Source organism: Heloderma suspectum, chromosome 2, assembly GCF_057233095.1.
Source record: "Heloderma suspectum isolate Gila_16-S chromosome 2, 16-S_ref, whole genome shotgun sequence".
NCBI lineage: Eukaryota > Metazoa > Chordata > Lepidosauria > Squamata > Helodermatidae > Heloderma > Heloderma suspectum.
Window position 1 is genome coordinate 378048716 of NC_139459.1, and position 27422 is coordinate 378076137.

At 47.9% G+C, this 27422-nt stretch overlaps 2 protein-coding genes and 1 long non-coding RNA gene across 7 annotated transcripts in view; all 3 read right to left on the bottom strand.

The window, feature by feature from the left end:
* Window positions 1-8226, bottom strand: part of LOC146356308 (uncharacterized) — a 70809-nt gene extending 62583 nt beyond the window's left edge. The window contains exons 1-3 of the mRNA XM_084831871.1: window positions 7959-8226; window positions 4415-4690; window positions 3578-3862 (exon numbers count right to left, since the gene is read on the bottom strand). Coding sequence (XP_084687997.1) covers window positions 3578-3862; window positions 4415-4690; window positions 7959-8202 — 805 coding nt within the window. The 5' untranslated portion in view covers window positions 8203-8226. The remainder of the gene's footprint in view (window positions 1-3577; window positions 3863-4414; window positions 4691-7958) is intronic.
* LOC146356295 (uncharacterized) overlaps window positions 1-27422 on the bottom strand; it is an 867031-nt gene that overhangs the window by 421502 nt on the left and 418107 nt on the right. The gene's annotated exons all lie outside the window — the stretch shown is intronic.
* The window catches only part of LOC146356309 (class I histocompatibility antigen, F10 alpha chain-like), a 40926-nt gene continuing 21660 nt past the window's right edge, over window positions 8157-27422 (bottom strand). For 2 of the 5 annotated variants that reach the window (XR_014787297.1, XM_084831857.1), the window contains exon 5: window positions 20587-27420. Coding sequence is in view for 3 of the 5 variants with exons in the window: in XM_084831857.1 (XP_084687983.1) it covers window positions 27399-27420 (22 nt within the window). In the remaining 2 variants the exon portion in view is untranslated. Of the gene's footprint in view, window positions 8245-20583; window positions 27421-27422 lie in introns of those variants that run through there. The other 3 variants (XM_084831858.1, XM_084831859.1, XR_014787296.1) reach the window with 3 other exon arrangements.

Below are 27422 nucleotides of genomic sequence, written 5' to 3' on the forward strand. Positions count from 1 at the left end.
GCCCCATCTAACAACATTCAGAGCGATGGTCCCGCTCTCCCGCTTCATAATCTCGCTCAGCAACTACCACACAGGCCTTTGTCAGCAACAAAACTAGGCCTCAAGCCTACTCAGATATATTTTTGCCTCAGAGAGGCCACACAGAGTATACATTACAGAACCACAATAGGGATATACAGGCATTTCTTCACACCCCTTTTAAAGCCATCAGAGTTGGTGGACATCACTAAATGTTATGGTAGCAAATTCCAGAGTTTAATGATGTGCTGTGTGAAGATAAGAACTTCCTTCTATGCGTCCCGAATCTTGCACCGTTCAGCTTCGTGGGAGAACCCCACTAGGTTCTAGTACAATTTTAATATTATCGATAATTTAATTATATTTTTAACTTTTGTATATTTCTATTTATATGTTTTAACTGTACACATTTTTAATGTTGTAAAGCCACCTTGAGTCCAAGTATTGGGGAAAAGGCAGGATATAAATATAAATGTAGTAGTAGTAGTGGTATTTTGAGTGATAAGGAAGGCTAGGTCCAAGGTAGACAGATAGACCAGATAGAGTCACAGTTGGTATACCAGCTAACGTCCCCTGCCCCTCCACAGCAGGTGAATTCGCTCCTTCTGCCAGAGTGAAACCACATCCAAGACAGGTCCCCAAATCCTGGAGACAGGATGCTGTGCCAAAGCCAGGAGTGAAGCATACACTAAAGCACCCTTCAAGGCTGGCAGGAGCTCTTGAGGCGCACGAGGGAGTCACAGCGAGCCTTCTGTGAGTTTCCTCTGCTCTCGTCTCGCACAGCAACAGGGTATCAGGCTGCAGGAACAGAGCACAAGTCAAGGCCACGTCATGGAACTGGTAGTGCCTCAGGGCATCAGAATTGATGGCAAGGGCCTAAGAGGCCACCTGGTTCCACCCCGTCTCCTGAGGAGCCCAACTAGACATGTCATTAGGCAACTACTACCCAATTAGGAGCCCCATGTGGCTACTTAAGGCCAATTACATTCATGTTAAATGTGTCCTTGCCTTCAATATAGCATCAGCTGGCAGGAGGGAGGGGGCTGAGAATGATTATGTCCCCAGGAGGTGTGGAGGGGGAATTTAACCCCCTCCTCCCGTTATTTGGTGCCAAGGAGAATCCCTCCTCTGAAGGTGCTTTTGTATCAAGGGGAAATCTGCCCCCCATGGTACCAAGGAAGATTACCCCCGACCCCCACAAATACGAACTTCAGAGCAGGAATTTTCCTCACGACCACATCAGGGGAGGAAAGGGTTGCACTTCCTCCTCACACCTGTCTGAACCCTGATAATCCTGAGCCCTGCAGAGACGCAGGACCCTCAGAAGGTGGGGAGACGAAGCTCTGGAAAGGGGGTTGAACCCTTTCCTCCCTTGCCCAGACCAAAAAGTGCCAAAACACACAGTACTGTGCTGTTCCTGTATTTTGCAGAGGCTGGGTTGAAGGCATCTCAAAGCAGAAGAACACAGAGGCAGCCTCAACAGGTGCTCTCACATAAACAAAGGCATGTCGTACTCAGGAGAGAAAGAAGGGGCCGGATCCAGCCACTGCTTCGGCACTGCCTTTCTCCATTGGAGCTTTGAATGAGGAGGGCAGAGGGCTTGTGGCAGGGGGATGTTGGGAGTTGTGGTCCAACACATCTGGAGGGCACCAGTCTGGGGAAGTCTGGCTTATGGAGGTAGGGAGGTGGGGGGGGGGTATGTATGTACACAAACACACACAATGTGAGTGAATGAAGCACGGTGATTCCATAATAAATGCTGCATTAATTATTGGAAGCTCACACTGGCAACTGTGTTGTTTTTCCTATTTTATTTATGGAACGTATCAACTGCTTTTCAGCTTTGCTGAAAAACTATTTCGGGGAGGGAGAAGTCACTCACTTGACGCTGCTTAGTAGGGTGCCCTCTCTGGCCGCTTCCCTGCAGAGACAGAATCAGAAAGTCAGAGCTGGAAGGTGACCCCAGAGACCATCCAACCCCACCCTTTGCAACGAGGCAGGGCTCTTGGATCCTAAAAGCTGCCTGGCAAATTCTCCTCCAGATTCTTCCTAACAACCTCCAGGGAAGGAGGAACCAGACGCTTCCAGGGCAACTCTTGTTCGTAGAGGAAGTATTTCCAGGCACTAACTCTGCACTGGCTTTGCTCTAATGTAACCCCCACAGCTCCTGGGCCAAAGCAGACTGGGACAGCTCTGAGCTCACAGGACTAGACGTCCAGACAAGAGACTCAGTATACAAATTTAGTATATCTATAGGCTTGGAATGTTCATGGAGGGGCTGCCTGGAGGATAAAGCCACAGAGTCAGGGGACACCTGAATCCACAGAGGGGAAGGAAGAAGAGCCCCTTGAATTCATTACAGACAAAGCATATGCTGGATGTGAAAATCTAGAGGAGTCACTGGGACTGAACTCCAGATAAATGTATTCAGGATCCAGGTGAAAATTCAGGCAGAGAGGACAAGGTGGAGTAGACCAAGTTATACACAGGTGCATTCCAGCCTCCTGGAATTTGGATTCCGCAATCTTCACTTCATAGGTTCACTATCAGAGGATTACTTAACCCCCATGTGTAGAGAACCCTGCTTCAGATGCAAGGGGGGGGGGTGGATTTTGTAGTGACATAATCATGGTGTGGATTCCCTGTTAAATGTGAGTGAACGAAGGATGGCAATTCCAGAGCACAGGGCTAGGGTGGAAGTGATCTCTGTGGCCTTCATTCAGATAATTTCTGCTTCATGTTCATGTTATGATTTATGGAGAGGGGGTTTGTGGGGGTACCAGCTACAACTATCATGAGGGCTTCACCATCGGCGCATTCTCAGTGGGAGTCTACAACAGAACACACGTGACCCAGCAAACGTGTTCATGGTCTACTTACTGATCAGGCAGACGATCCCAGCAGCTACCAGCAGGACAGCAGCCAAGCCCCCCAAAACGGCTCCCACAATGAACCCCACTCTGACTGAAAAGAGAAAAACACATCTCTGTTCAGACTGGCAGAAGCTCTCCAAGGCCGCATGCAGAGATCCCAAGATCTTTACAGGGAGATGCTAGGTACTGAACCTGGGACCTCACAAATACAATACAGGTGCTCCCCCAATGCGCCACATCCTCCTCTGTGGGGATCCTGATACAAAGGAATTCCCTCTCCTCTGAAGCCCACCACAGCCCAATACTGCAGGCCTTACAAGAAGCTCCCACAACCCTTTTCTTAAAAAGGCATTCAGTGGCTACGTATAACAACTCTATTTTATCGCATCATCGCTAGAAAGATTCTGCCTCCCTTCTCTCAGAGAGAGACCTTCTGCTTCCAAGGGTTTCTCTTCAGCTTGCCTATCAGAAAGAAAATAATTCCCAGGCTTTAAACACAGGGCTACATCCCCTGCTTTGCACCCCAAAAGACACATTGGGTCCTACTTGAGTGTTTTGGCCTGCAATAGTGCTGTAGGGGGCTCTTTTGGGGGTCCCTCCATCTACTCTGGGCAACACCTGACCTCCAAGAACCCAGCCCCCTGGCCAAGGAGCCAGTCCTTCCCCCTTCCCCTGTCATTTCTCACCACCAGGCTCCTCCCAGGCCAAGACCAGAGGCTTGGGCAGGCCGGCATGCTCCACATAGCACCGGTAGCGGTCCCTCTCCTTGGGGTCGATCTCAATGCTGAGCCAGAGGTGGTAGGTCCCGTCTGAGTTGGGAGCAACATTCCTACGGAAGGTGCCTGTCACCCAGACCTCCCTGTCCCTCCTCCAGGTGGCGTCGATCTCCTTGGGGTAGAAGTCATAGGTTTGGCAGATGAGGGATTCCTCATTGGCACTCAATGCCTTGCGCATCACTTCCCCACGGGGGTCTCTGCAAAAATGGCAACATCCATGTCAACAGAGCTAACAGAACCTTTCCAGTAGTTGGCAGGACGGACGGCGCGTTTGAATAGCAGGAAGGGATCTCATGAGGTCATCCAGTCCCACCCTCCTGCCCTGAGACTGGATATCCGACATCTTCACCAAGAGACGGAAACCTCCAAAGGAGGGGATTCTCAGCCTCCATCTGAAAATGCTCCAATATGGCTTTGCGATGAAATCCCTGTCAGAACAGAACACAGTCACGACTTTGGGGGTGAATATCACCAGGCCCTCTTTGCTCTGCTAGATTTCTACTTCTGTGCAATGGTGTTTAAAAAAAAAAAAAATCTGAGGGAGGATTCAGAAATGACATCCTCCATGGCTCCTCCTGCTTTGGTCTGAAGTGGTTCACTCCCAGCCTTTTTTCTGCCACCTGCATGGAGTTTAGCTGGGCTGTTTGGTGGAGGAATAAAGCAAGGGTGGAGGGGAGGAGGAAGGGGGTGTAGTGAAATCGCTCCCCCTCCTGCTAAGACCCTCCCCTCCCTTTTCTCTCCCCTCACCTGTCCATAGCAGAGCCTCCTTCCCGTAGTCCAGGTATTTCTGTAGCCACTTAATGCAGGTCTCCTCCAGGTAGGACTTAAGGCCCTTGAATTCTGCCAGCAAAGGATCCCACTTTCTCTTGGTCACCTGGGCCTCCACATCGGCTGCTGTCCAGGTGAGGGTCTCCTTGTCCAGGCTGATGAAGGCCCTCCCGTCGTAAGCGTCCTGGTAATACCCTCCTTTGGTCCCGTCTGTCCTCAGCTCACAGCCGTACATCCACTGCAGGGTGTGAAACCCTGAAAGGGACACAGATGAGGTCGCAGGGGCAGAATCAGAGCGGGGGGCACTCCCCCGGGCCACCAGTGCCAAGCCCTAAGAAAGGTGTTCTGGCAGGGATTTTTACCTCAGAGGCTGCCCAAGGACATGTGGATCATTATGGAAAAAATTAGAACAGAGAAATGGTACTGGACAAATGTCAGATTCATGGGTGAGAACATAAAAACCGTGCTGGATCAGACCAAGGGTCCATCTAGTCCAGCATTCTGTCCACACAGTGACCAACCAGCTGCCCCAATGGGAAACCCACAAGCAGGACATGTGGGCAACAGCACCCTCCCACCCATGTTCTCCAGCAACTGCTGCACATAGGCACACTGCCTCTGATACTGGAGGTAACGGGGAAGGGAAGGGAGAAGAGAAGCAACTGAGCCGCAGGCTCAAGTCCACAGCCCAGTCGCTCCCCCACCTGCTCTCCCTTCTGAGAAGGCGGCACTTTGGGGAGGGGCCTCACTCAATGGGCAGGCCCGGAAGGCTGAATTTGGCCCAAGGCTGGCACTTCCCCATCCCTGGTATAAAGGATTCCAGCCTATGTGGTAGTTTAAGGAAATCACAGTTAGATTTCAGCTGGAACCCTTCAATAGCAGCCAGGAGTTGAGGAGCCAGCAAGTGGCGTTGTCCTAGCGCAATGTCTCTACCAATGTGGCCAAGTCACGCCTGGAGGACTGCTGAAGTGGCAAACCTTCCTGGCTGAGTAAAAACAAGGGAAAGAAAACAAGTGAGACACTATTTGGAAACTAAATAGTCTCCTTTTAAGAATGACTGGCATTTTTTGCAGAAAGAAATTTTGACTGAGTTGTCCATATGACGGCTTATAATTTTTGGAAGGGTTGTATGTGTTTTACTAACCTAGGAACATCGGAAGCTGCCTTATACTGATTTCAGTGCTTTGGTCCATCTAGCCCAGTACTGTCGACACTGACTGCAGCAGCTCTCCAGGGTTTCAGGCAGGAGTTTTCCAGCCCTGTCTGGACAGCCATCTGTCAGGGATACTTTAACTTGGATTCCTGCATTGAGCAGGGGGTTGGACTCCATGGTCTTGTAGGCCCCTTCCAGCCCTATGATTCTATGATTCTATGCCAGGGCTTCGTTAGCCGCACTGGCTTCCAGTCCATTTCCAAGCTCAATTCCAGGTGTTGGTGTTGACCTTTAAAGCTCTAAACAGCTTGGGACCACAGTCTCCTCCTGCATGTATGTGCTTGGACCCTTAGGTCATCTTCAGAGGCCCTCCTCCAGGCACCCCCACCAAAGGAAGCTAAAGCAAGTGGCTACAAGAGAGAGGGCCTTCTCAGTGGTGGCACCCCACCTCTGGAATGAACTCCCCAAAGAGGTTCGTCTGGCACCTACATTGTTATTTTTTCAGCGCCAGACAAAAAAAATGCCTTTTTCCTAGGCATTTTAGAGACGTAGTTCTAGGGTGTCATGGCTGTTTTATTGATTCTTACGCTGTTTATTGTTTTGCGTTATATTGTATTTTATTCTTTTAAATATTTGTATTTCATTTTATATTTTAACTGTTATATGGCATTTTAGTTCTTTAACTGTTTGTAATCCACCAGAGAACATTAGTTATTGGGCAGATTAGAAATGTAATAAATGTAATAAGTCAAGGTACCAGAGAATCCTGGCTCATCATGAATAAGCTGCAAGCTGGTACCTTTTTGATCCCAATTGGCTCCTCCGTGCTAGCGTAACTAGTGTTCTCTGAACCGGAGATCCTGGCTTGTCACTTCCATTATAAGCCAGGACCACAAACCAGGGTTTGTTCTTGGTTTACAAATCCTGGCTTGTTTGGGAGTTAGAGGATAGGAGCAAGGTGCGGGGAGGGGAAGCGCTAGAGGAAAGAAGCAGAGCAGGAGCGAACAGGCTGCATGTACCAGCATGCAGCTTATTCACAACAAACCAGCCATAATGTTTAATTTAATTTCAAACAGTAAAAAAAGAGAGCAAAGTGCTTATCATTTATCCCCATGCCTTTGCATTCATTCTTCAGAATATTGGAAGGTAGAAGTTCTTATTTGTTCTAACTGAGCCACTGAGAATAAATTCTTCTAGCAACACATTTTTCTATATAACCCTGTAAGTAAAAGAAAAATGTAGAGAAGGGGATAGGGAACATTTCTAATTATTAAGACAATGTTTAAAAAGTGGGATAATAATTCAGTAAATAAACACATTATTCAGCATCTTCCCCCTCAAATCAGAAGGATTGGCTCCATCTTAAAATTGTTCCTTCCCCCCTTTTGCTTGGCAGGGTATTTTGGTGTTGGGGGAGACCCCCTCTTGCCTCGCCTTCTGTCAGCAAGCTCAGCCCAGTGGGGAGCCTCCAGCACTTTGCACAGGAATGAACCAGAGTGGGAATGTAGTAGAAAAGGCACAAATTGTGTTGTGTGTTGGGGACAGGGAGCAATAATTATATTAAGCCATCCCTCTCCTTCCCCAGAGTTAAACAAAAAGGTAAAAGGAAATAAAACCAAATTGGTTTCCCTGATGGGGGACCTGCTGGTCAAACATTCTGGTGAAATGGAAAAAGATGTAATGTAAGCTTGCTTGAAGCATTTGGGACGGGGCAAAATCCACTCTGGAATCAGAGCAGGTGCATGCATCTGCAGAGCGACAAGAGTGGGGCAGAGCAGGGCTGGGGTGGGTAAGAAGTGGAAATGACCCCAAGATTGCCACTAGAGGCAGCCAATCAGCACCCTAAACAAATGGATGGGCAGGTGGAGGGAGGTTGCTTTGTGACTTCCAAGAATCAGCCAATCCTCACTCTGCACAGCCAGCCTCTCCTTGGAGCAGGAGGAACCAGGTGCTTCCAGGCTCAACTTTGAAAGCTTCTCTCTCTCCAAAAGGGTGTGACTGCAGACTGCATTTATCAAGTGTGGAAGTGTGGCATGGCCATCTTCCTACTCTCCTCTAGGGTATGGGATGCTAGTGTGTGAGTGTGTGTGTGTGCGCGCACACGCGCACGTGAGTGAGAGAGAGAAAGCGCCCTTATTCCATCCCCCTCTCCTCCCTAGTACCTATCAAACTCCTGTGAATCTCTCTGCTAGGGGATGATGGGAGTTGTCTCTGCCTCACTCCACTCCTATCAGGAACCCCTTTTCTGCCTCACTCCTATCAGGAACCCCCTTTTCCCCCCTCCCAGCATTCACCTCTCCCCACTTCCTGCCCCAGGGAGGGACAAAAATGGGTTGGGGGGAATCTTCACCCCTCTTACCCTCCACTCACCTCCGCTCTGGTTGTAACGTCTGCTAGCAGTTGCCAGATTCCCTATAAACACCAGCTCAGACTTCTGCAAGATCTCAGTGAACCCGTCCCAGTACTGGGCTTCGTCGTCCTCCACCTTCCTCATCCAGGGCACCACAGGCATCTTCCTCCTTGTGCTGCTGTCATAGTGAGTGATGGGCTGGTCATCCACATAGCCCACCTGAATGAACCGGGGCAGCCCCTGGCCAGACTCTGACACCGCCATGTAGAAATAGCGCAGGGAGTGCGAGGAGGAGCCTGGAAAGGTCTGAGAGAGGGGGCAGAGTTAGGGGGCTGCAATGGACAATATCCCAACAAGCCACAGTCCTTCCAAGCTGCTGCTGTAGCAGCCATATCGGGGGTCAGACTAAGTAGCCTCATGCAGTCTCATGCTTCATGTTCTTGCTGAGCTCTTTCTCCCTTAAATATATTGTTGTAAGCTGACGAGACACAGGAATTCCTTATCTTGTCAAAGGTCATACAACTGTATATCTTGTTCTCTGCTGTTCTCTTCTGTTCTCTCCTTATCATGGCTACCCTATAACCCAGTTCTTGTATTATAAACAATAGTGCTAAGAGAAGAAATGTTGAGGACTGCAACCCCAGGCGGGAGGGGGAGGAGAAGCCGTTTCATATGTGTCACAATGTCTATAAAACCAATGTGCTAATGTAAATCGGGGCTTCTGGCTCTTTGGAAATGATTCCAGCCTTGAGCCCGTGCGTTAAATAAAGAATCTCTTTTTCCTTCACTCCGCGGTCTCTCTGACTCTGGGTTCTGCAACATAAATGGTGCCGTGACTCGGATGTGGCAGGCTCTGAGCCAGACAGGTGGCAGTTGCCGGCTCTTGATCGCCACACCGGGAAGACGAGCTCGGCGCATGCCTCCCTTTCTTGGCGCCACCGACCTTTTTGTCGAGTGAATGGGAGAAAGCCTGCACCGGGATCCCCAAACGGCAGCGAGCGGCAAGAGAACCTTGAGAAGTGGAGGAAGGAACTTGAGCCCTGCCTGTATCGCAGCTGCAATTGAGTTGAAACCCACATTGGAAGCCTTCAGGAGAAAGGCAAGTATATGGGAAAAAGAGGGCCCCGCCTTTAGGGAGAAAGGCCACTGGGCAGAAAAAAAGAGGGCCCCGCCTTGTGAAGAAGGTCAGTGTTGGTGGTATACGTATACAAAAGAACCTACTCCTTGCGGGTAGAAGGGGGGCCTGATCACACCCCCGAGTGGGCGCCAGTACCCAGCACGCCAGAACGCAGTAGGAAGCTGAGGAAGCTGGGGAAGCCGTTTTCCGCTTTGGTAAAAAGTGGGAAAAGTGGGTGGCAGGGACATATGGATGCAGTGGAGAGAATGATTGTGTGAGTGGCTACTGCGGTTTCTGAAGCATACCATTGACCGTCCGGGTGCCCAGGCCAGTAGCAAAGTGCGTGGTGTGAAAAATCCTCTTGTGTCGGCCAGTGAGACCCCTTACTCACTGACCAATTCCCATTCCCTAATTGTGTCTGTCTTCAATTTAGGAGGGAGGCTATGGGTGGTGGGGGAAGCAAACCTTGCACCCCCTTGAGATGTATGTCAAACAAAGAAGGAAAAAGGTTTTTTTTTAAAGATTCAGAATAGAAAGAGAAAACAGCAAAAAGCTCAAGGTCGAGCTGAGAGGAAAAAAAGAACAAGATCTGAGGCTGTTAATTAGAAAAATGTTGCAGGACAGTCTGGCTTTTAACGAAGTGTGGGAGCGTGAGAGTGTAAGGCCGAAGAAGTAGCTGTTAGCCTAGCGCGCCGAGAGAGGGGGGGCAAGAAAATTGCCCACAACGTTCTGAGTTGTGCAACATCATCACCTCGCCTAATTGAGATGAAATCCCTAAGAAATGGAAACTGAAAATGAAGACCCAGAAGATGGAGGCAAAATAGAAAATAAAGGTGAAGAATCAGCCCCCAGAGCACAAGCTAGACCCCTCTTCGAGTGAAAAGTGTGCCATAAGACTGTCCCAAAGCAGAATGAAGCGGAAAGACCATGATGAAGATCTCTGTCAAGGTAGCCATGTTTAGCTTTGAACTGTGTTAGAATTGCATAGAGCCTGTAGCTACTGACCATCGGCTATATGATTTCTGAAGAGCGTAACCATTAAGCTTTTGCCGTGGGATTCCCTGCAATGAAGAAATCTCACTGATTTGAGTGTCCAGTGTTACACTGCCTAAGTGTGTGTGCTAAAGAGACCAAGAAACCAGACAGTATGTTCCTGGCCAAGCCAAAATCACACTACTACCATGCTCCTGAAAGCTGCAATAAACTGTGTAAGCTGAGAGACCCAACCTGATTGAGAAGAAAAGAAGATATTGGAGCGACTGTCTTAAAAACAGTGAGATCTGTGTAGCTGGCTGGCTGACGCTGTCAGTGATGTTACAACTTTAAATTAAGACTGTTTTCCTGTTTGAGACCCCAGCGAAAAAAGCTAACCCGAGTTATTTGTTGCCCATGCCAAAGCAAGAATTTGGATGCCCTGTACCTCATCGTGTCCTGTTTTGAGCTTGGGATTTACAAATACAAACAAACTGAGAAGCTTGCCTTTGAAGTCCTGCAAATCACCCCACCGCCTCCCGAAGATTAATGGCTGCTTGAAAAATGCAAATATAAGGCGATGACCATCACCCCCCAGCGTCCTGAGTTTCGGCACTCAGTGTTTCAGTGCTTTCGTGTACCAGGTTAGAAGAGAAAAAAAAAAGAGTAAGTTTTTAAAATGTCTGTGAGAACCTGACAGAAGTAAAATAAAATTTACAGAGGAGTTGCCCAAGTTAAAGCGTCACGGCTAGAGAGCTGAGCTGTGCCGCTCTGTTTAGACAGAGGCCTTGCTAAAAAGTTAAAGGCCCTTGTCTGTCAGAAGGGGTGTAGGGCCACACTTTCCCTTTTTAAACTGATGCAAAAGTGGAGAGCCTTTGCTGGAAACATCTCATCTTCATTGCCCAGAGCCTTCTCTGTTTGCCTCCATCATCATCTGGGCTTTTTAGAGACACTCTGCACATGAACTAAAATTTTAAGTTGTCAAAGACTTGCCATGGACAGTGCTGTGAAGCTTTTGATAAACTTGAACTCTCATCGCTGTGGACTGTGTGTCTGTGTTTGTAGTCAGCTCAGTGTACAGCAGGCTGAGTTTGATCTATGACTTTTAGATTTCCTTCTGCTAAAACTCACGCAGCATAGAGTTGCCGATGCAAAAATGGTGACCTAGAACTCTTTGCGTGTGTGGGTATGCCCGTCCCTTGATTTTAATGGGCCCTGAGCTTTCAGCCAGAAGAGCAGTATGATTGCTGGATCTGCTCCATCATGCCTTACCATGCAAAAAGTGTTTTCCATTCATTGTGTTAGATTGCAGAAAAAGTTTGTTGTGTATATTTTATGATTTCTTAAATATCATAAAATATATGTGATATTTGCAGATTAGTGTTAGTTGCAACTCCAAATGATACTAAGTGTGGTTCCCAATGGATGACAAGGAGAAAAGACAAAGTCAAGTAGAGAAAAGACAAAAGCAAGTAAAAAAAAAGGATAGAGAAAGTAGCAGACAGATAAAGAAGGGAGAAAAAAAAAAGGAAGAAAAGGCAAGAGGCAAAGAAAAAAAAACATTTGTAGAAAAGAAGCATGGCCATAGTTGCCCCCAGGGTAAATTAAAAGCAGCTGATTGTGCCTGGAGCTTATTACCTGGGGTAAAGTAGCCACAATAATGTAATAGTTCTTTAAGATAAAGAAAATGTAACTAGAAGGAGAAGAAGAGCCTATCCCAAATGTGTGTCATTGAGACTAGTGTAAGGCAGAAAGGTTTAAGTAAGTGAGTTTAACTTAAAAAAAGACAAATAAAGAGACAAGGCTGGTGCATGGAGCAGAAAGTTTTATGTAAAAAGTTTGAAACATGATCTGCAATACAGGCAGATCAGCAAAGAAAAAGAAAGCAAAAGAAAGAGAAAAAAATTGTCTTCCCATACTAATAAATAAAAGTGTTATCAAGCACTTTGGGAAGCGAAGTTGTTTACAGGAAGCTGTGCCTGAGAACCAAACACTTCTAGCCTATGCTGAAAATGCTTGCTAGTGTTGTGCTGCCTCATGGGTAACATGTATGGTATAAAACCCATTTAGCCCAATAGCTCGTGGTTCAGAGAAGCTGTCTGATCCAACCATTAAGTATGCCTGTGTGCTGTAAGTTACCCAATAAAGTCTCCTTGTAAGTAAACCCCCCCCCTTGCTGGAATCCCAAAACACAAGTGGGGCTAGAGCGCCTCACCCAATATCAAACCCTGCTGTTAAAAGCCGTAAAGGCAGGTATGAAGAAGTCAGTTAATATGACCAAAGTGTCTAAAGTGCTGCAAGGTGCCACCGAGGCCCCAGAGCGTACTTGGAGCGTCTTTCAAATGCCTATCGCCAGTATACCTCCCTCAACCCAGAGGCCCAAGAAGACATGGATGAAAGAAGAAAAGAAGAAGACCCGGCAGAGGCAGAAGATTCTTAAAAAAGAACCAGTGTGCCCAGTGTGGACAAGATGGACATTAGTGGCATGAATGCCCAAATAAAATAAATCAAATACACAAAGGAGAAAACCAAAGGGGCCAGAATGGGCGAAGAGGGAGACAGCTTGAGAGGGGCCGTGACATTGACTGTGAGGGGCCGTGACATTGACTTCATAATTGACACTGGAGCAGCATCAAAAGCAAGCAAACGTTAGCCTTAAACAAGAAGTTCAAACACTGAGCAAAGTTCTTCAAGCCCAGCCTTGCTTTGTCTTAAAAAAATAAGCCATTCCCATCACAGAAGCTCATCCTTTCCAACCAAGAGTTAAAGTATGAGTTAAAGAGGGAAAAATAACCCTTTGACTTCCAGATGGAGAGGACTGAAAACTGTCATACTTTCCACCCCCACAGCTATGAAAGCAGCTGGAGTTAAACCCTGGATACATTGGACACGAGTCAAGAGAGCGAGAGGGGGAGAGTAGACTGTAAACAGAAATCCTGAAAATCCTTTAAAAATCATTCTGAAAAAGCTGTAAGAAGACTCAGGCTAGACCTTACTGTGGACACACCGGGAGACTGTTCCCCTGCGTACGGTCAGACCTGCAACTGGAGAATTGAAGAAGGGGACTAGACCCTACTGCAGATTGCCAGGTGAATAGCTGCCCAGCGTACGGTCAGATCCCAAAGAAGATCAAACATGCGTGTTGTAGTGTTAGTAGTGTTGCATTGTGTCTCCTTAATAAGGTGCAAAAAGGGGGGCCAGCCCCTGAAAGGAAAAGTTTGTCCCAGTGATTTGCTGATAATTACTGGCTTCACCTGGCTAACATCACGAGAGTAAAACATTTTTGTTTGCCAAGAGGTATACCTGCAAACAGGCTTATTAGCTCTTGCCTAATACCTGTCTGTAGACATCCTGGAAAAATTCAAAAAGATACCATGTTAAGAGTTTATGGTGTAAGTTTAACTTATTCCCAAAATGCTAATTGGGGTGTGGTTGCAAAGATCCTACCCCCTACAGAGTTCACTCTACGCACCCCCATCGTTGCTGAAACAAATGTGTGCACGAATGCTTAATTGTCAAAATTTTTTCCAGAAAATATAAAGCTATCCCTGGCCCCCTTCCACTGTAATAAAATTCAAAACATATCTTTTAATGATGCCCACATACTTTTGCCTCATAGTTTTAAACACGTAGTTCCCTCACTTGGTCATTCATTCCTGCCAACTTGTCTAATAACCACCCATGTGGTTAGCTAAATTAGTTAACCCCTTGGCTTCCAGATCTTAGCTGGCTTGAAAGCATTGTTCATCCTAATTCTACCAGTGTTGTTCATAAAGATACTGTTATGTCTCTGCATTCCTTGTCTTATGCGCTGTTTAACCAATCTGTTTTATGTCTCAGCTAGTAAAACTGCTGCCCTCTACGCTCTAATAGCCCAACAAAAGGCTAAGTAATATGTATGTCACAAAAAGCTTTGTATGGTTATCAAAAATGCTATAATTGTAATGAAATTATGCATTTAAGGGGGGAATGTAGCAGCCATATTGGGGGTCAGACTAAGTAGCCTCATGCAGTCTCATGCTTCATGTTCTTGCTGAGCTCTTTCTCCCTTGAATATATTGTTGTAAGCTGACGGGACACAGGAATTCCTTATCTTGTCAAAGGTCATACAATTGTATATCTTGTTCTCTGCTGTTCTCTTCTGTTCTCTCCTTATCATGGCTACCCTATAACCCAGTTCTTGTATTATAAACAATAGTGCTAAGAGAAGAAATGTTGAGGATTGCAACCCCATGCGGGAGGAGGAGGAGGAGGAGGAGCCATTTCATATGTGTCACAGTGTCTATAAAACCAATGTGCTAATGTAAATCGGGGCTTCTGGCTCTTTGGAAATGATTCCAGCCTTGAGCCCGCGCGTTAAATAAAGAATCTCTTTTTCCTTCACTCCGTGGTCTCTCTGACTCTGGGTTCTGCAACACTGCCACCCCACAGCAGCCCCTGAGGAGGAGGTCCAAGATGTGGGTTTGTGTGTGGGAGTGAGGGCGGGTGTCTGTCTATAATCACGGAAGATATCCCACGCAGGAGGGGTGGGCTGGCCTTCCAAAGAGGACAGCAGACATGAGAAGGGTGGAGGATGGGAAGGTAAATTGGCATCTGGAGTTGAGGGGAGAATTAGGGGAGGGGGATAAAGAAAGAGCCTTTGTGAGCACTGAATAGGAAGAAGCAGGGATGAAGTAGAAAAAAAGAAAGGTGTGAGGTGAATATCTGAGGCCAGGCGTCAATGCTTTGAAGGGACTCTTAGGAGAAGAGGGGAGGAACTAGCTGGGAATCTCCCACCATCCCTATTGGAGCCTCACCCCATTTCCTTTGGGGACCAGGGTCACAATGGCCTAAACCTGCTCAAGCGGACACGTTAGCTTTCCCTCCGGTGACTGGAAATTCCACCTCCTTTTCAGGCAATGGTTCTGTCACATCCCAACCAGCAGCCCGCAGATATACAAAGCAGTCTGGCAGGAAAAGAGTAGCCTTCTCCTGGCCTACTTCTCGCCTTCCCAAGTTAAGTGCTGGTGCGAAGTGCCACTTTCCTGGCTACCCAACTAGGCCCCTTCTAACAACTTCTGGCTTTGTGCCTGGGCATCCAATGGTTAGCTCTCTAACCTAGGGGTCCCCAATGTGGCGGCCACAGGCACCTGCAAAAATGTATTCATTTCACCCCCTTTTTAAATATATGTACATGGATTTGAATATATCCATAGCAATGAATACATATGAAATGTATACAGCTTTGTAGCAATTATACATAGGCTTAAGCAAAAGCCGACCAAATATCCAAATAAGTATCTATTTGAAGGTAGGATCCGTATGCTACCTGTTCAAATACTGAAAGCACTGTATGGTCCTCAGTCCATTGCATTATGGGAGGTGAGTGTTTATCCTTCCAATGTTGTAATATCAGTCTTTCAGCTGTCAAAAGGGCAGGGAGAATCCATTTACCCTGACTGTTTGTTAATTTCCATGCAGTAGGTAAATAATTTAAAAGAGCGTGTACATCAGTGAATATTAAAAACTGTTCCAGTACAAAATGTATCTGTGTAATAACCTCCTCCCCAAAAGAAGCAACCACTGGGCATTGCCAAAGCACATGTTTAAAAGAACCATTAGCTGCATTGCACTGCCAGCAATTCGCTGAATTAGGGAGCAATCTTATCAGGATCGACAGTTGCCTCCGAACCCGGGGGTGACCGCCTATTCAGTGCAAGGTGGCAGGAGTGGTGAGCAGCACATCTCCTCTGCACTCCTGCTGCCGTGCTTTCATGGCTAGGCAGCTGATTTTGGCTGTCTAGCTGCAGGACCTTGGAGTGTGGGAAGGGGCGGCCGGATGACACATAGGAAGTGTCGTACCAGCACTTCTGACCTCCCCAGCCTTCCCGCAGGAATGCCCCGTTTTCCCCGCTCTGCACTGCTCTTCTGAGCACGGGGCCGGTCCGCGCTGCCTAAGAGAAAGCATGGGAGGGGGTGGAGGTCGGTTCTCCGGGAGCGCACGCTCCAAGGTCAGTTCCTGGGAACAGACCAATCCCATGGTCATCTAGCTACTAACTAGCAGCCATAGGATTGTGCCCTGAGACAATCTTTTATTAAAGAGATGTGTGGTGTCCAATAGACACAAAACAAACATTTTTGCTGAATAAGATGTAGCCTAAGATGGTTCCACCACTCCACGTTAAGCATCCATTTGGCACTGGATACGGCACTCAGGGTTCAAATGGTTGTGCACCCCTGCACTAAACAAACTCCCCCCTTACCTCTCCTCCATAGGGGGCCCTTCATCACAATCTTAAACCCACCCTCCTTGCCAGGAAAGACTTTCCATGCCCTGCAGTAGAGGAGAAGTGGCTGCTCTACCCACCAAGCTCTGTGATCTCCCCCTCCCTCCCTCCCTCAGAACATTACTGAGAGAGAAGCCAGAGAGTAAGGAGGGCCAGAGTGTCTTTTGATTCTCTAGCCAGCTGTATTCCATGGTTTCTCCTTGGAAAACCAAAAAAATATGAGAATGGCCAACTACCCTAGAATGCAACCCTGCCACAAAAAGTAGCAGAGTACAAAATGCATTTGGTCTCCTTCACCTGATGGACAGGGGTCATTATTGTGATTTTTTTTCTCACCCAGAAAAATGCCCTGCTGCTGGTACCTCCTGAACACCTCCATCCCCCACCCGAAGAAGGTGGTTGTCTCTCAAGAACTGCAGTCCCCAGAGGTGAAACACGCTGGAGACAACAACCACAACCAAGCGTGTGGAATTAAGATTCAAGAAAGGTACACAAGTATAACAATCCTGTGTGCGTCAGGCTCTTGGAAAGTATAAAAAATGCACTATTTCCGATTGAGTTCCTTACTTGAATGCTTAACTCCGTTGTTTGCTTCCTGCAAATCCAAGCAAAATCTGGGGAGTGGAGCGGGGAGATGATTTTGTGCAAGGATAATCCATGCCCACCCCAGACAATCCATGCTGTTATGGCTACTACTATTGGATATGTTTACAATGCTGTGCTAGGCACTGCACAGAAAAGTACACAGAAGAAGCCTCCATGAAATACAAAACCAGTATTTCTTGACAGGCAGTACAGAAAGATTTTTGTGGGCATGGGGGTGGTTACTATAGAAAAGAGCATACAAATATGATGATGATGATGAACAAGTCCAGCACAAAGACACAGTTGATTGACACAACATTTGGAATTGGGATGGGGGGGGGGTCTACCTTATGCAGGTAGACACTCAGACCCAAAGAACAAACCAGCTCTCCCTGCCTGAATCTGGGACCCCAATCCCAGGTTGTTGGTTTTGTGTGGGGCTTCCAGATTATGAAATTTAAAAAGCCATTTAGGCCACAATCCTATGCATGTTTAGACAGAAAAAAAGTCCTGCAACTCCCAGCATTCCCCAGCTAGCCATGCTGGGAGGTGCAGGACTTTTTTCTGTCTAAACATGCATAGGATTGTGCCCTGAAGCAGATTTTTAAAAAGCAAAAAAAAGTGAGGTTGATGCTTAGCGCATGTGGACAAACAAGGGCTGAGTTCAGGTTAACAAGAAAGCACTGTGAATATTTCAGCCAGATCAGCCCTATACTGAGAGAACAAGCAGCACATCTGCTCGAACTGTGAGCAGCTCAACAACGAAGGGGTCCCTGCCCCAGACGGCTTATAAAACATACAAGTCAGGGAAGAAGCATTTGCAAAGGGATCACTGGCTCCACCTTGGATGGAAAATCCGAGATCCCCACCACCTGTTTGCATGCCAAGGAAATCCATTCCACAGAGGCACTCCCCCCCCTCCCTCCCCAGAGCAGGGGGCACTTAAATCCCCAGAGGTAGTCCAAAGCGCGTGCACACATACACAGGGCCGGCCTCAAATATTTGCTGCCTGACCCAAGTCAAAGGTCGTAGCACCCAAGGCCAGCCAGGTTAGTTTGGCACCTGTGGCTGAAAACCCACAAGCGCCTCTGCACCTCCACCCCGCACCCCCGGTCTCTGGCAGTGAAAACACAGCAATAAATCCAATAACTCGCCATTCCCTGCCTCTAGCGGCGCCCCCGCTGTGCCGGATGGCAGGGCTAGTCCGGAGCTCCCCAGGTGGAGAAGGACAGCAGCCCCCAGAAACTGAAGCCACTCCATTTCTCTCCAGTAACTTCACTACCGGAAGTACAAGCTGGGTTTAGAAGAGGCAGAGGAACTAGAGATCAAATCGCCAACATTCGCTGCATCATGGAGAAAGCAAGAGAATTCCAGAAAAACGTCTATTTCTGCTTCATTGACTACGCTAAAGCCTTTGATTGTGTGGATCACAACAAACTCTGGCAAATTCTTAAAGTGATGGGAGTACCAGACCACCTTACCTGTCTCCTGAGAAACCTGTACGAGGGTCAAGAAGCAACAGTAAGAACCAGATATGGAACGACCGATTGGTTCAAAATTGGGAAAGGAGTACGACAAGGCTGCATATTGTCACCCTGCTTATTTAACTTATATGCAGAGTACATCATGAGAAATGCCGGGTTGGATGAATCAGAGGTCGGAATTAAGATTGCTGGGAGAATTATCAACAACCTCCGATATGCAGACGATACCACCCTAATGGCAGAAAGCGAAGAGGATCTAAAGAGCCTCTTGTTGAGGGTGAAAGAGGAGAGTGCAAAAGCTGGTTTGAAACTCAACATTAAAAAAACGAAGATCATGGCATCTGGCCCCATCACTTCCTGGCATATAGAAGGGGAAGAAATGGAAGCAGTGACAGATTTTACTTTCTTGGGCTCCAAGATCACCGCAGACGGTGACTGTAGCCATGAAATTAAAAGACGCTTGCTCCTGGGGAGGAAAGCTATGGCCAACCTAGACAGCATAGTAAGAAGCAGAGACATCACCTTGCCGACAAAGGTCCGTCTAATCAAAGCTATGGTTTTCCCAGTAGTAATGTATGGCTGTGAGAGCTGGACTATAAGGAAGGCTGAGCGCCGAAGAATTGATGCTTTCGAACTGTGGTGCTGGAGAAGACTCTTACGAGTCCCCTGGACTGCAAGGAGGTCAAATCAGTCCATCCTAAAGGAAATCAACCCTGAGTGCTCATTGGAAGGACAGATAATGAAGCTGAAGCTCCAATATTTTGGCCACCGAATGCGAAGAGAAAACTCCCTGGAAAAGACCCTGATGCTGGGAAAGACTGAAGGCAAAAGGAGAAGGGGACGGCAGAGGATGAGATGGCTAGATAGCATCACGGATGCAATGAATATGAACTTGAGCACGCTCCGGGAGAGAGCGCAGGACAGGAAGGCCTGGCGTGCTATGGTCCATGGGGTCACAAAGAGTCGGACACGACTGAACGACTGAACAACAACTTCGCACGCGACTTACTACGGCGTGGTGGAACCATCCCAGCCTAAGGAATCCGAAACAAGAGCCTGGATTGGCCGAGGGGAAAATACACGAACCAATAGGAAAAATGCATTCCAGCTCCGGCAGGGGTTGCTGGGCGCATTTGCGCTGGCGGGCTGTTGGGAAAAAAACTGGAGCGCGGGGGTGGGGGGAGGTTCGGTGTATGTAAATGTGTGGGTACAACCTTCCCCATCCCCGCCATGCTGGGAGTTGTACTTCAATATTCCTGGAGAGCACCAGGTTTCGGAAGGCTGATTATATATTATATATTTATAATCAGCCTTCCCAAACCTGGTGCTCTCCAAATATATTGGACTACAACTCCCAGCATGGCTGGCTGAGGCATGATGGGATTTGTAGTCCATCAGATCTGGAGGGCAACAGGATGGGGAGGGCTGATATATATATATATATATATATATGTTGTTGTTCAGTCGTTAAGTCGTGTCCAACTCTTCGTGACCCCATGCACCATAGCACACCAGGCCTTCCTGTCCTGCGCTCTCTCCCGAAGTGTGCTCAAGTTCATATTCATTGCATCGGTGATGCTATCTAGCCATCTCATCCTCTCCCGTCCCCTTCTCCTTTTGCCTTCAATCTTTCCCAGCATCAGGGTCTTTTCCAGGGAGGTTTCTCTTCTCATTAGGTGGCCAAAATATTTGAGCTTCAGCTTCAGTATCTGTCCTTCCAATGAGCAGTCAGGGTTGATTTCCTTTAGGACTGACTGATTTGACCTCCTGGCAGTCCAGGGGACTCGTAAGAGTCTTCTCCAGCACCACAGTTCGAAAGCATCCATCAGCACTCAGCCTTCCTTATAGTCCAGCTCTCACAGCCATACATTACTACTGGGAAAACCATAGCTTTGATTAGACGGACCTTTGTCGGCAAGGTGATGTCTCTGCTTCTTACTATGCTGTCTAGGTTTGCCATAGCTTTCCTCCCAAGGAGCAAGTGTCTTTTAATTTCATAGCTACAGTCACCGTCTGCGGTGATCTTGGAGCCCAAGAAAATAAAATCTGTCACTGCTTCTATTTCTTCCCCTTCTATATGCCAGGAAGTGACTGGGCCAGATGCCATGATCTTCGTTTTTGTAATGTTGAGTTTCAAACCAGCTTTTGCACTCTCCTCTTTCACCCTCAACAAGAGGCTCTTTAGATCCTCTTCGCTTTCTGCCATTAGGGTGGTATTGTCTGCGTATCTGAGGTTGTTGATAATTCTCCCAGCAATCTTTATTCTGACCTGTGATTCATCCAACCCGGCGTTTCTCATGACGTACTCTGCATATAAGTTAAATAAGCAGGGCGACAATATGCGGCCTTGTCGTACTCTTTTCCCAATTTTGAACCAATCAGTTGTTCCATGTCTGGTTCTTACTGTTGCTTCTTAACCCTCGTACAGGTTTCTCAGGAGACAGGTAAGGTGGTCTGGTACTCCCATCTCTTTAAGAATTTGCCAGAGTTTGTTGTGATCCACACAATTAAAGGCTTTAGTGTAGTCAATGAAGCAGAAATAGACGTTTTTCTGGAATTCTCTTGCTTTCTCCATGATGCAGCGAATGTTGGCGATTTGATCTCTAGTTCCTCTGCCTCTTCGGAACCCAGCTTGTACTTCCAGTAGTTCTCGGTTCACATATTGCTGAAGCCTAGCTTGTAGGATTTTGAGCATAACCTTGCTGGCATGTGAATTGAGCTCAATTGTACGGTAGTTTGAACACCCTTTGGCATTGCCCTTCTTTGGAATTGGAATGTAAACTGACCTTTTCCAGTCTTGTGGCCACTGTTGAGTGTTCCAAATTTGTTGGCATATTGAAATAGAGCTTGGAGTTGCAGTAATCACCGTGTTCACCAGGAGCTATCCAAGGTGCTGAGGTTCTTGGATAGGTCCTTCAGAGTTCTGGCTGCTACCCAGAATGGATTTATAGCCACTCCAAAATCAGAGCCAACAGCCTCCACTGGCCACGTCTAGTGTCTGTACAGCACCTGGCACAGGGCGGGAATTCAGTTAAGGGTACTTCCAGAAGACAAGCCTCTTAAGTATGCAATTGAGGCCCTTGCCCTGTGCTCAGCCTTGTTCCAGAAATAATAGCTGGATCAGGCTGGAAAGCCCCTATGAGGTGCTCGCAGTGGAGCTTGGTGTGTTCCCAGAGTGAGTGAGGGACGCTGACATCATCTGCCTCCCTCCTGCCAGAAATAGATCCTCTACTTCCAAGGGCCACTCTTACAACTCTCCGGTCATAAACCACATTCTCCCCCATCCCTCTCCCCATTTGCACCCCCCATAACGCACAGGGACCTATGCAGTGTTGCAGCCTGTGGCGGTACTGCAGTGGACTCTCCTTCCACCCTGGGCAAAATGTGACCTCCTAGAATCCACCCCCTTGACCAAGAAGCCAGTCCTTCCTCCTTCCCTTGCCATCTCTCCCCACCAGGCTCCCCCCAGGCCCAGCCAGAGGCTTGGGCAGGCCAGCATGTTCCATGTGGCACCGGTAGCGGTCCCTCTCCTTGGGATCCATCTCAATGCTGAGCCAGAGGTGGTAAGTCCCATCCAAATTGGGAGCGACATTTCTGTGGAAGGTGCCCATCTCCCAGACCTCCCCGTCCCTCCTCCAGGTGGTGTCATTCTCCCTGGAGTAGAAGCTGTGGGCCTGGCAGACAAGGGTCTCCAGGCCACTGCTAATTGCTGTGCACGTCACCTTCCCCACGGGGGCTCTGCAGAAATGGCAAAGTTAATGTCAATACAGTTAATGGAATCTCTCCTTTTCAGTTGTGGGCAGGATGGGTGGAGTATTTTTAATATCAGGTAAGGACCTCATGTGGTGCACAGATTACCTTGCCCATGTCTAGAGTTCCGTTTGGGCATGTCTATTGAGCAGGGTAGCCACACCTTTATATTAGTTCCTGGGACCAATTCTGTTGACGCTTGAGGCTGTGTAGGTTAAGCCACTTGTTGTTGGCCAGAGTAGCTGAGATGAGAGCTATCTATACTGAGCTGGGTGAATGCCAATTGTTGAGGCTGGTTCTTTGCCAGTCTGAAGGAATGTATGAATATTCTTGGAGCTAGAAAAGGGACAGTCTGCTAGGTGTGAGCTTATTACATAGATCTCTGAGACAGGTTTTGAACGTGAATCTCAATGCAGGTTGATTGCGAAAGTGCAGTGTAAATCAAGGCTGATCTTTGGAATTGCCCTTTACTCCCAGGCATTTAATAGCATATGATGGGGCATCTATGTCAGTTGTCTTGAACAGGTCTAGGATTGACATTGTTTATTGATTTGTTTTTTAGCTGTTTAAGGGTGCAATCCTATGGCCACTATTCAGCGGCTAGATGGTTCCCCGAGAACCTACCTCCACCCCCTCCTGCACTGCCTCATAGGCAGTGTGGAGTGGCCCTGTGCTCTGCGCTTGTAAGAGCAGTGCAGAGCAGTGAAACTGGGGCATTCCTGAGGGCGGGTGGGGCAGGTGGAAGTGCCTTTCCAATGCTTCCTATGCGTCACCCGGCATCCCGCCCCCCCCGCTCTGACTTCCCACAGCTAGACAGCCAAAATCGGCTGTCTAGCCACAACTGCAGGGTGGCTGAAGTGCGGAGGAGAAGTTCCCCTCCACGCTGCTCCTGCCCTGCATTGGATAGGCGGTCCCCTCCAAGTTTGGAAGCGGATGCCTATCCTGATAGGATTGCACCCTAAATTGTTTAAATTTTGTATGTTAAAAATGTGTTCTATGTTTTTATTATAATGTTGCACCTGTGCTTTGTAATTTCTGTGAATTGTTGTGAATCGCCCAGAGAGCTTTGGGTGGTATAGAAATAAAATCATCATCATCCATGCTTGCTGCTGTTAGGGACTCACAGGAGTGGGAGGGGCATAAGCATTGCAATCTGCTTTATAACGTCTTCTCACTGCTACAATTATTCTGTACCGTTTTACTAATTGCCATATTAGCTTGTTTTTGCTTAATACTCTCTTTGGCCTCCACCCCACTGGGGTGCTTATTGTCTTTGAGTCTTCGGAATGAACCATTCCCTGTTGGCAAAGCAGGAGGGGAGGCAGAATCAGAGCAGAACAGGGGCAGATCTCCCCTTCCTTCCCCCCAAAAAGAGGTTCAGCCAGGAATTATTATCTCAGTGTCAGAGAGAGCGACTGACAGAGGACCGGAGAATCTTTATTGAAAAATAAAAACAAAATAAACGTGTTTTATCTTATTAACCACTTAACCTTGGAACTTAACCTTGGAGGTGTTATAGGCTCAGGCTTTTATTGCTAGCCATGATTAGTATATTCTATGGTAGCCTTCCCCACCTGAGGCCATCCAGATGTGACGGCCATGCCAGCTGGGGATGATGGGACTTGTAGCCAACACATCTGAAGGGCAACAGGTTGGGGAAGGCTACCACAGAATATACTAATCATGGCTAGCAATACAATCCTGAGCCTGAAACACCTCCACAGTCTGGGGCTGGTGGGAGGTGGGGAAAGCTCTCTTAGGCAAACTGAAACAGTTCAGATGCAAATGACTCTATGCAAACTACACGAATTTTCATAGGAAAACTTCCAAATCAAAAATTTTCAAGAAAGCCCACATTCTAATTCTGGGTGGCTTTACTTCATACTTCTGGGAACATAATGTCAGGATCCCCTGTGCTAAGAGGGAAAGAAGCTCCAAAGAAGATGGATATTTCAGAGGGGGTGGGGGGAACACGCATGCAGTGTGTTCAAAGCAAAATGCAGACAATACAACAGTCCAGGAAAGAATGAGTCCCGTGGCACCTTGAAGTCTAACAAATTTACGGCAGTCTAATTATTTCTGGGCAAAAGGCCTGGTGGGGCCCATCCTGTCTCAGCACTCATAAGCCTCCAAACAAACCGGCTTATGGGCATCTGGGGCAGAGCTTGAGCAGCAGTGCCGGTGATCGTCACCTCTGTGCTCTCCTCACTCTGCATTCTCGCTGGGGCGCTGTGGAGGGGGAGGGAAGGAGGCTGGAGAGACCTCAGGATACTTTGTATGCTGGCCTCTCCAGTCCCCTCCCCTCCCCGCCAACAGAAATGCCCCCTTTACCTCCTTTCCAAGGGCGAGTTTCTGACCTCAGAGAAGCAGCCGGCACAGTTCTCTCCGCGCTGTCTGCGGAGGGGAGGGGCCAGGGAGCTTGGATTCCTGGACCCGTGGTCAGAGTGCCGTCTTTGACCTCGGATCCAGGAATCCAAAATATCCGATGGTTCCCCAGATGCTGTCTAGGGGCCATGGGATTGCTCCCTTAACAAGAGCTACAGAGTAGAGAAGGAAGATGTTGGTAATCATATGTATGTACATGGGAACATTGGAGGGACTATATCTGTATTCAAGGACCACTGGTGGAAAAGCAAGAACAATAAAAGTCCATTGAAGCAGACAAAACTAGCCAGAGTATGGTCAATTTGGCATCACTTTCAATTGGCCAGCAGAAACTGGAGACCTTGCAGCCCAAAGATCCAGCCTGCTTAGTTCAGATCAAGTTGTGAAATTCAGTTCCTACCCTGCCTCTTTACCTCCAGTTTCCTTACCTGTCTCCTCCTTTCCTGTGAAGAGCACAATTCCCTCTGATCCCCTGTATGAAAATCCAGTTCCCCACCCCACCTCACCTCACCCCACCCTCTCTCTCTCTCTCCTTGGCCCATTCTGCTCCTTGCTTTCATCCCTCTTTCTCTGTAGCTCCTTCCTCTTTCCCACACCCATCCATCAAGTCTCTGCCTTCCAGCTCACTGCCCACTCTGTATCACAGTCAAAGGAGTGGGCGGGGAACCTGGAGGCTCAGGATGGAGGTCCAGACCACAGCAGCTGGTCGTCTGGGGGCAAGGACCTCTGCAAAACAGGCTGGAGAACTGCAGCCTTGCAAGATGTCTAGATGGAAGCTAGCCTGGAGAGAACTGTCCCAGCAACTTCCCTTGCCCAAGAGAGGCTTTAAATCCTCTTTAGCTCCTTTCCGCACCTCGCCTGATGATGACTGAAAACAGGTTTCAAATGGCAAAACTATAGAACGTCAGCATTTTATAAGAGGCGGACCTTGAGCTGCTAAATGGGCACTTCTCTGCCTCTGAGCCACCTTGGATCTAGTCCATTGGCAATGATGTTCTGGGGGAGCTAGGGGTGATCCTGGAAGACAGGTGATCGGCTGTGTGTGTGTGTGTGTGTGTGTGTATTGGCACAGTGGCCTGTTCTTGATCAATTTGGACATGAACCCCTGTCAGGAGCCTATAAGAGGAGACAATGCCTTCACTACCTCCAGTGTCTGCTCTTCTTCCTCTGATGAAGACTTGTAAGCCTCCAGAACAGACTTAGATCCAATCTTAACAGTCTCCCTAGCTTTCTTCAATCACCCTGTCTTGCCTCTCTCTCAGCTTCAAACTGTAAGCATCTCTGCCTGCTGAGCATCTCTCCTTTCTGCCATTTGTTCTCTTCCCCCTTGACTTCTTCACAGAGAAGCTGTGGTGATGCATTCACCAAGAGCAGTTAGAATGCTTGCAAACATTCCATGATTTCACATTGCCTCAGCCAAATACCAGGGGGGCTAAGCAGGTGGCAGGGAACAATCAGTTTAGCTTATTCCATGTTCTCTCTCTCTCTCTCTCTCTCTCTCTCTCTCTCTCCATCTATCTCATGTCTATACCACCCAATAGCCGAAGCTCTCTATACATCTATAATAATTCCAAGATATTGCCTTTAGTTTGATTTGAGTAGAAAGAGAGTGACACAACAGCGAGGGGGGGGGGGACTGGAGGGGACAACAGCAACAAATAAGTGATGCTGTCAAATAAGCTACTGCAGTCCTTTATTTGTTTGTTTATACATTTGTACTCAAACAGCTACTGCCATGAAACTTAGAAATAATACCTAAAGCAATTTGAAAACTTAACAAATATTTTAAAACATCACCAACAGCAGAATTAAAAGCAGGAGAGAATATTAAAAACAGATTGTAGAGTTAATACATTAAGGGAGCAATCCTATGCGGATAGGCGGCTGCCTCCAAACTTGAAGGAGCCCACTTATCCAATCTAGGGTGGGTGGAGCACAGAAGGAATCTTCTCCACGCTCCGGTCACCCTGCATTTGTGGCTAGATGGCCGATTTCGGCTGTCTAGCCACACCGCTTCGGAGCAGGGGGCGAGGCCAGCCAACACATAGGAAGTGTCGTAATGACGCTTCCGCCATCCCCAGCCCTGAAACATTCAAAGTGCTGCATCTTTTAGCGTTACAAAACGTCCTTAAATACACTGTTTTTGGTGTCAACTCCAGGGCGGCCACTGTAATGTCCTAGTTCTGGTCCATCAAACCTTGAGGTTTGCCAATGGGCACATGCGACTCATGGAGACGTAGAGCTGTCCATCGCAGAAGACAGGTGTAGGCAGATAGATGCCATCTTGGTCCACAGTCTGTCAGACTGGCTCTTGTTGATGCTAATGGCAAAGCCCGGACGAATGGGGAACTGGCAACGCTTGAACTGGAAGGGGAGAGATGAGTTGGGAGGTGCCAGGCTGATCCTTGGCCGGGAGACCTGCTTGCCCTTGGCCGGCCCAGTGAGGGCTTCCTGATGCAGACTGTTGCTGTGCATGGCAAGCACGATGAACCTTGCGCCACTGCTAAGTCCCCGAGTTACGTCCAGTTTCCTTAGCAAGATGATCAACATGCCCTTCTTCACAGTCAACTTGCTTGGCATCAAACCACTTGAGTTGAGAGTGTTTAGGGACTCCGAAGGGTATTGCACATGGAGCCTGGCATCATTGCCAGTAACTTCATCTGCACTCAAGTAGGACCTTCCCTCGCCTTCCATTCTGTTGACTTTGAATTATAGTGAAAACCGTTGTTATTCGTGGAATCTGCATGTTGAGAGCTTTCCAGTGAAGAGTGTTTCATGAGGATCGATCAACGGGAAGGCAGTCAAAAAGGGATGAGCAACTAACTCCCAAGTTTGAATTATATATATATAAGATCAGATTAGCTAGCCAAGGCTTCTGAGCCCATCTAACTGACTTACCTTTCAGCGGGCTCCAGGGTGTGTGCT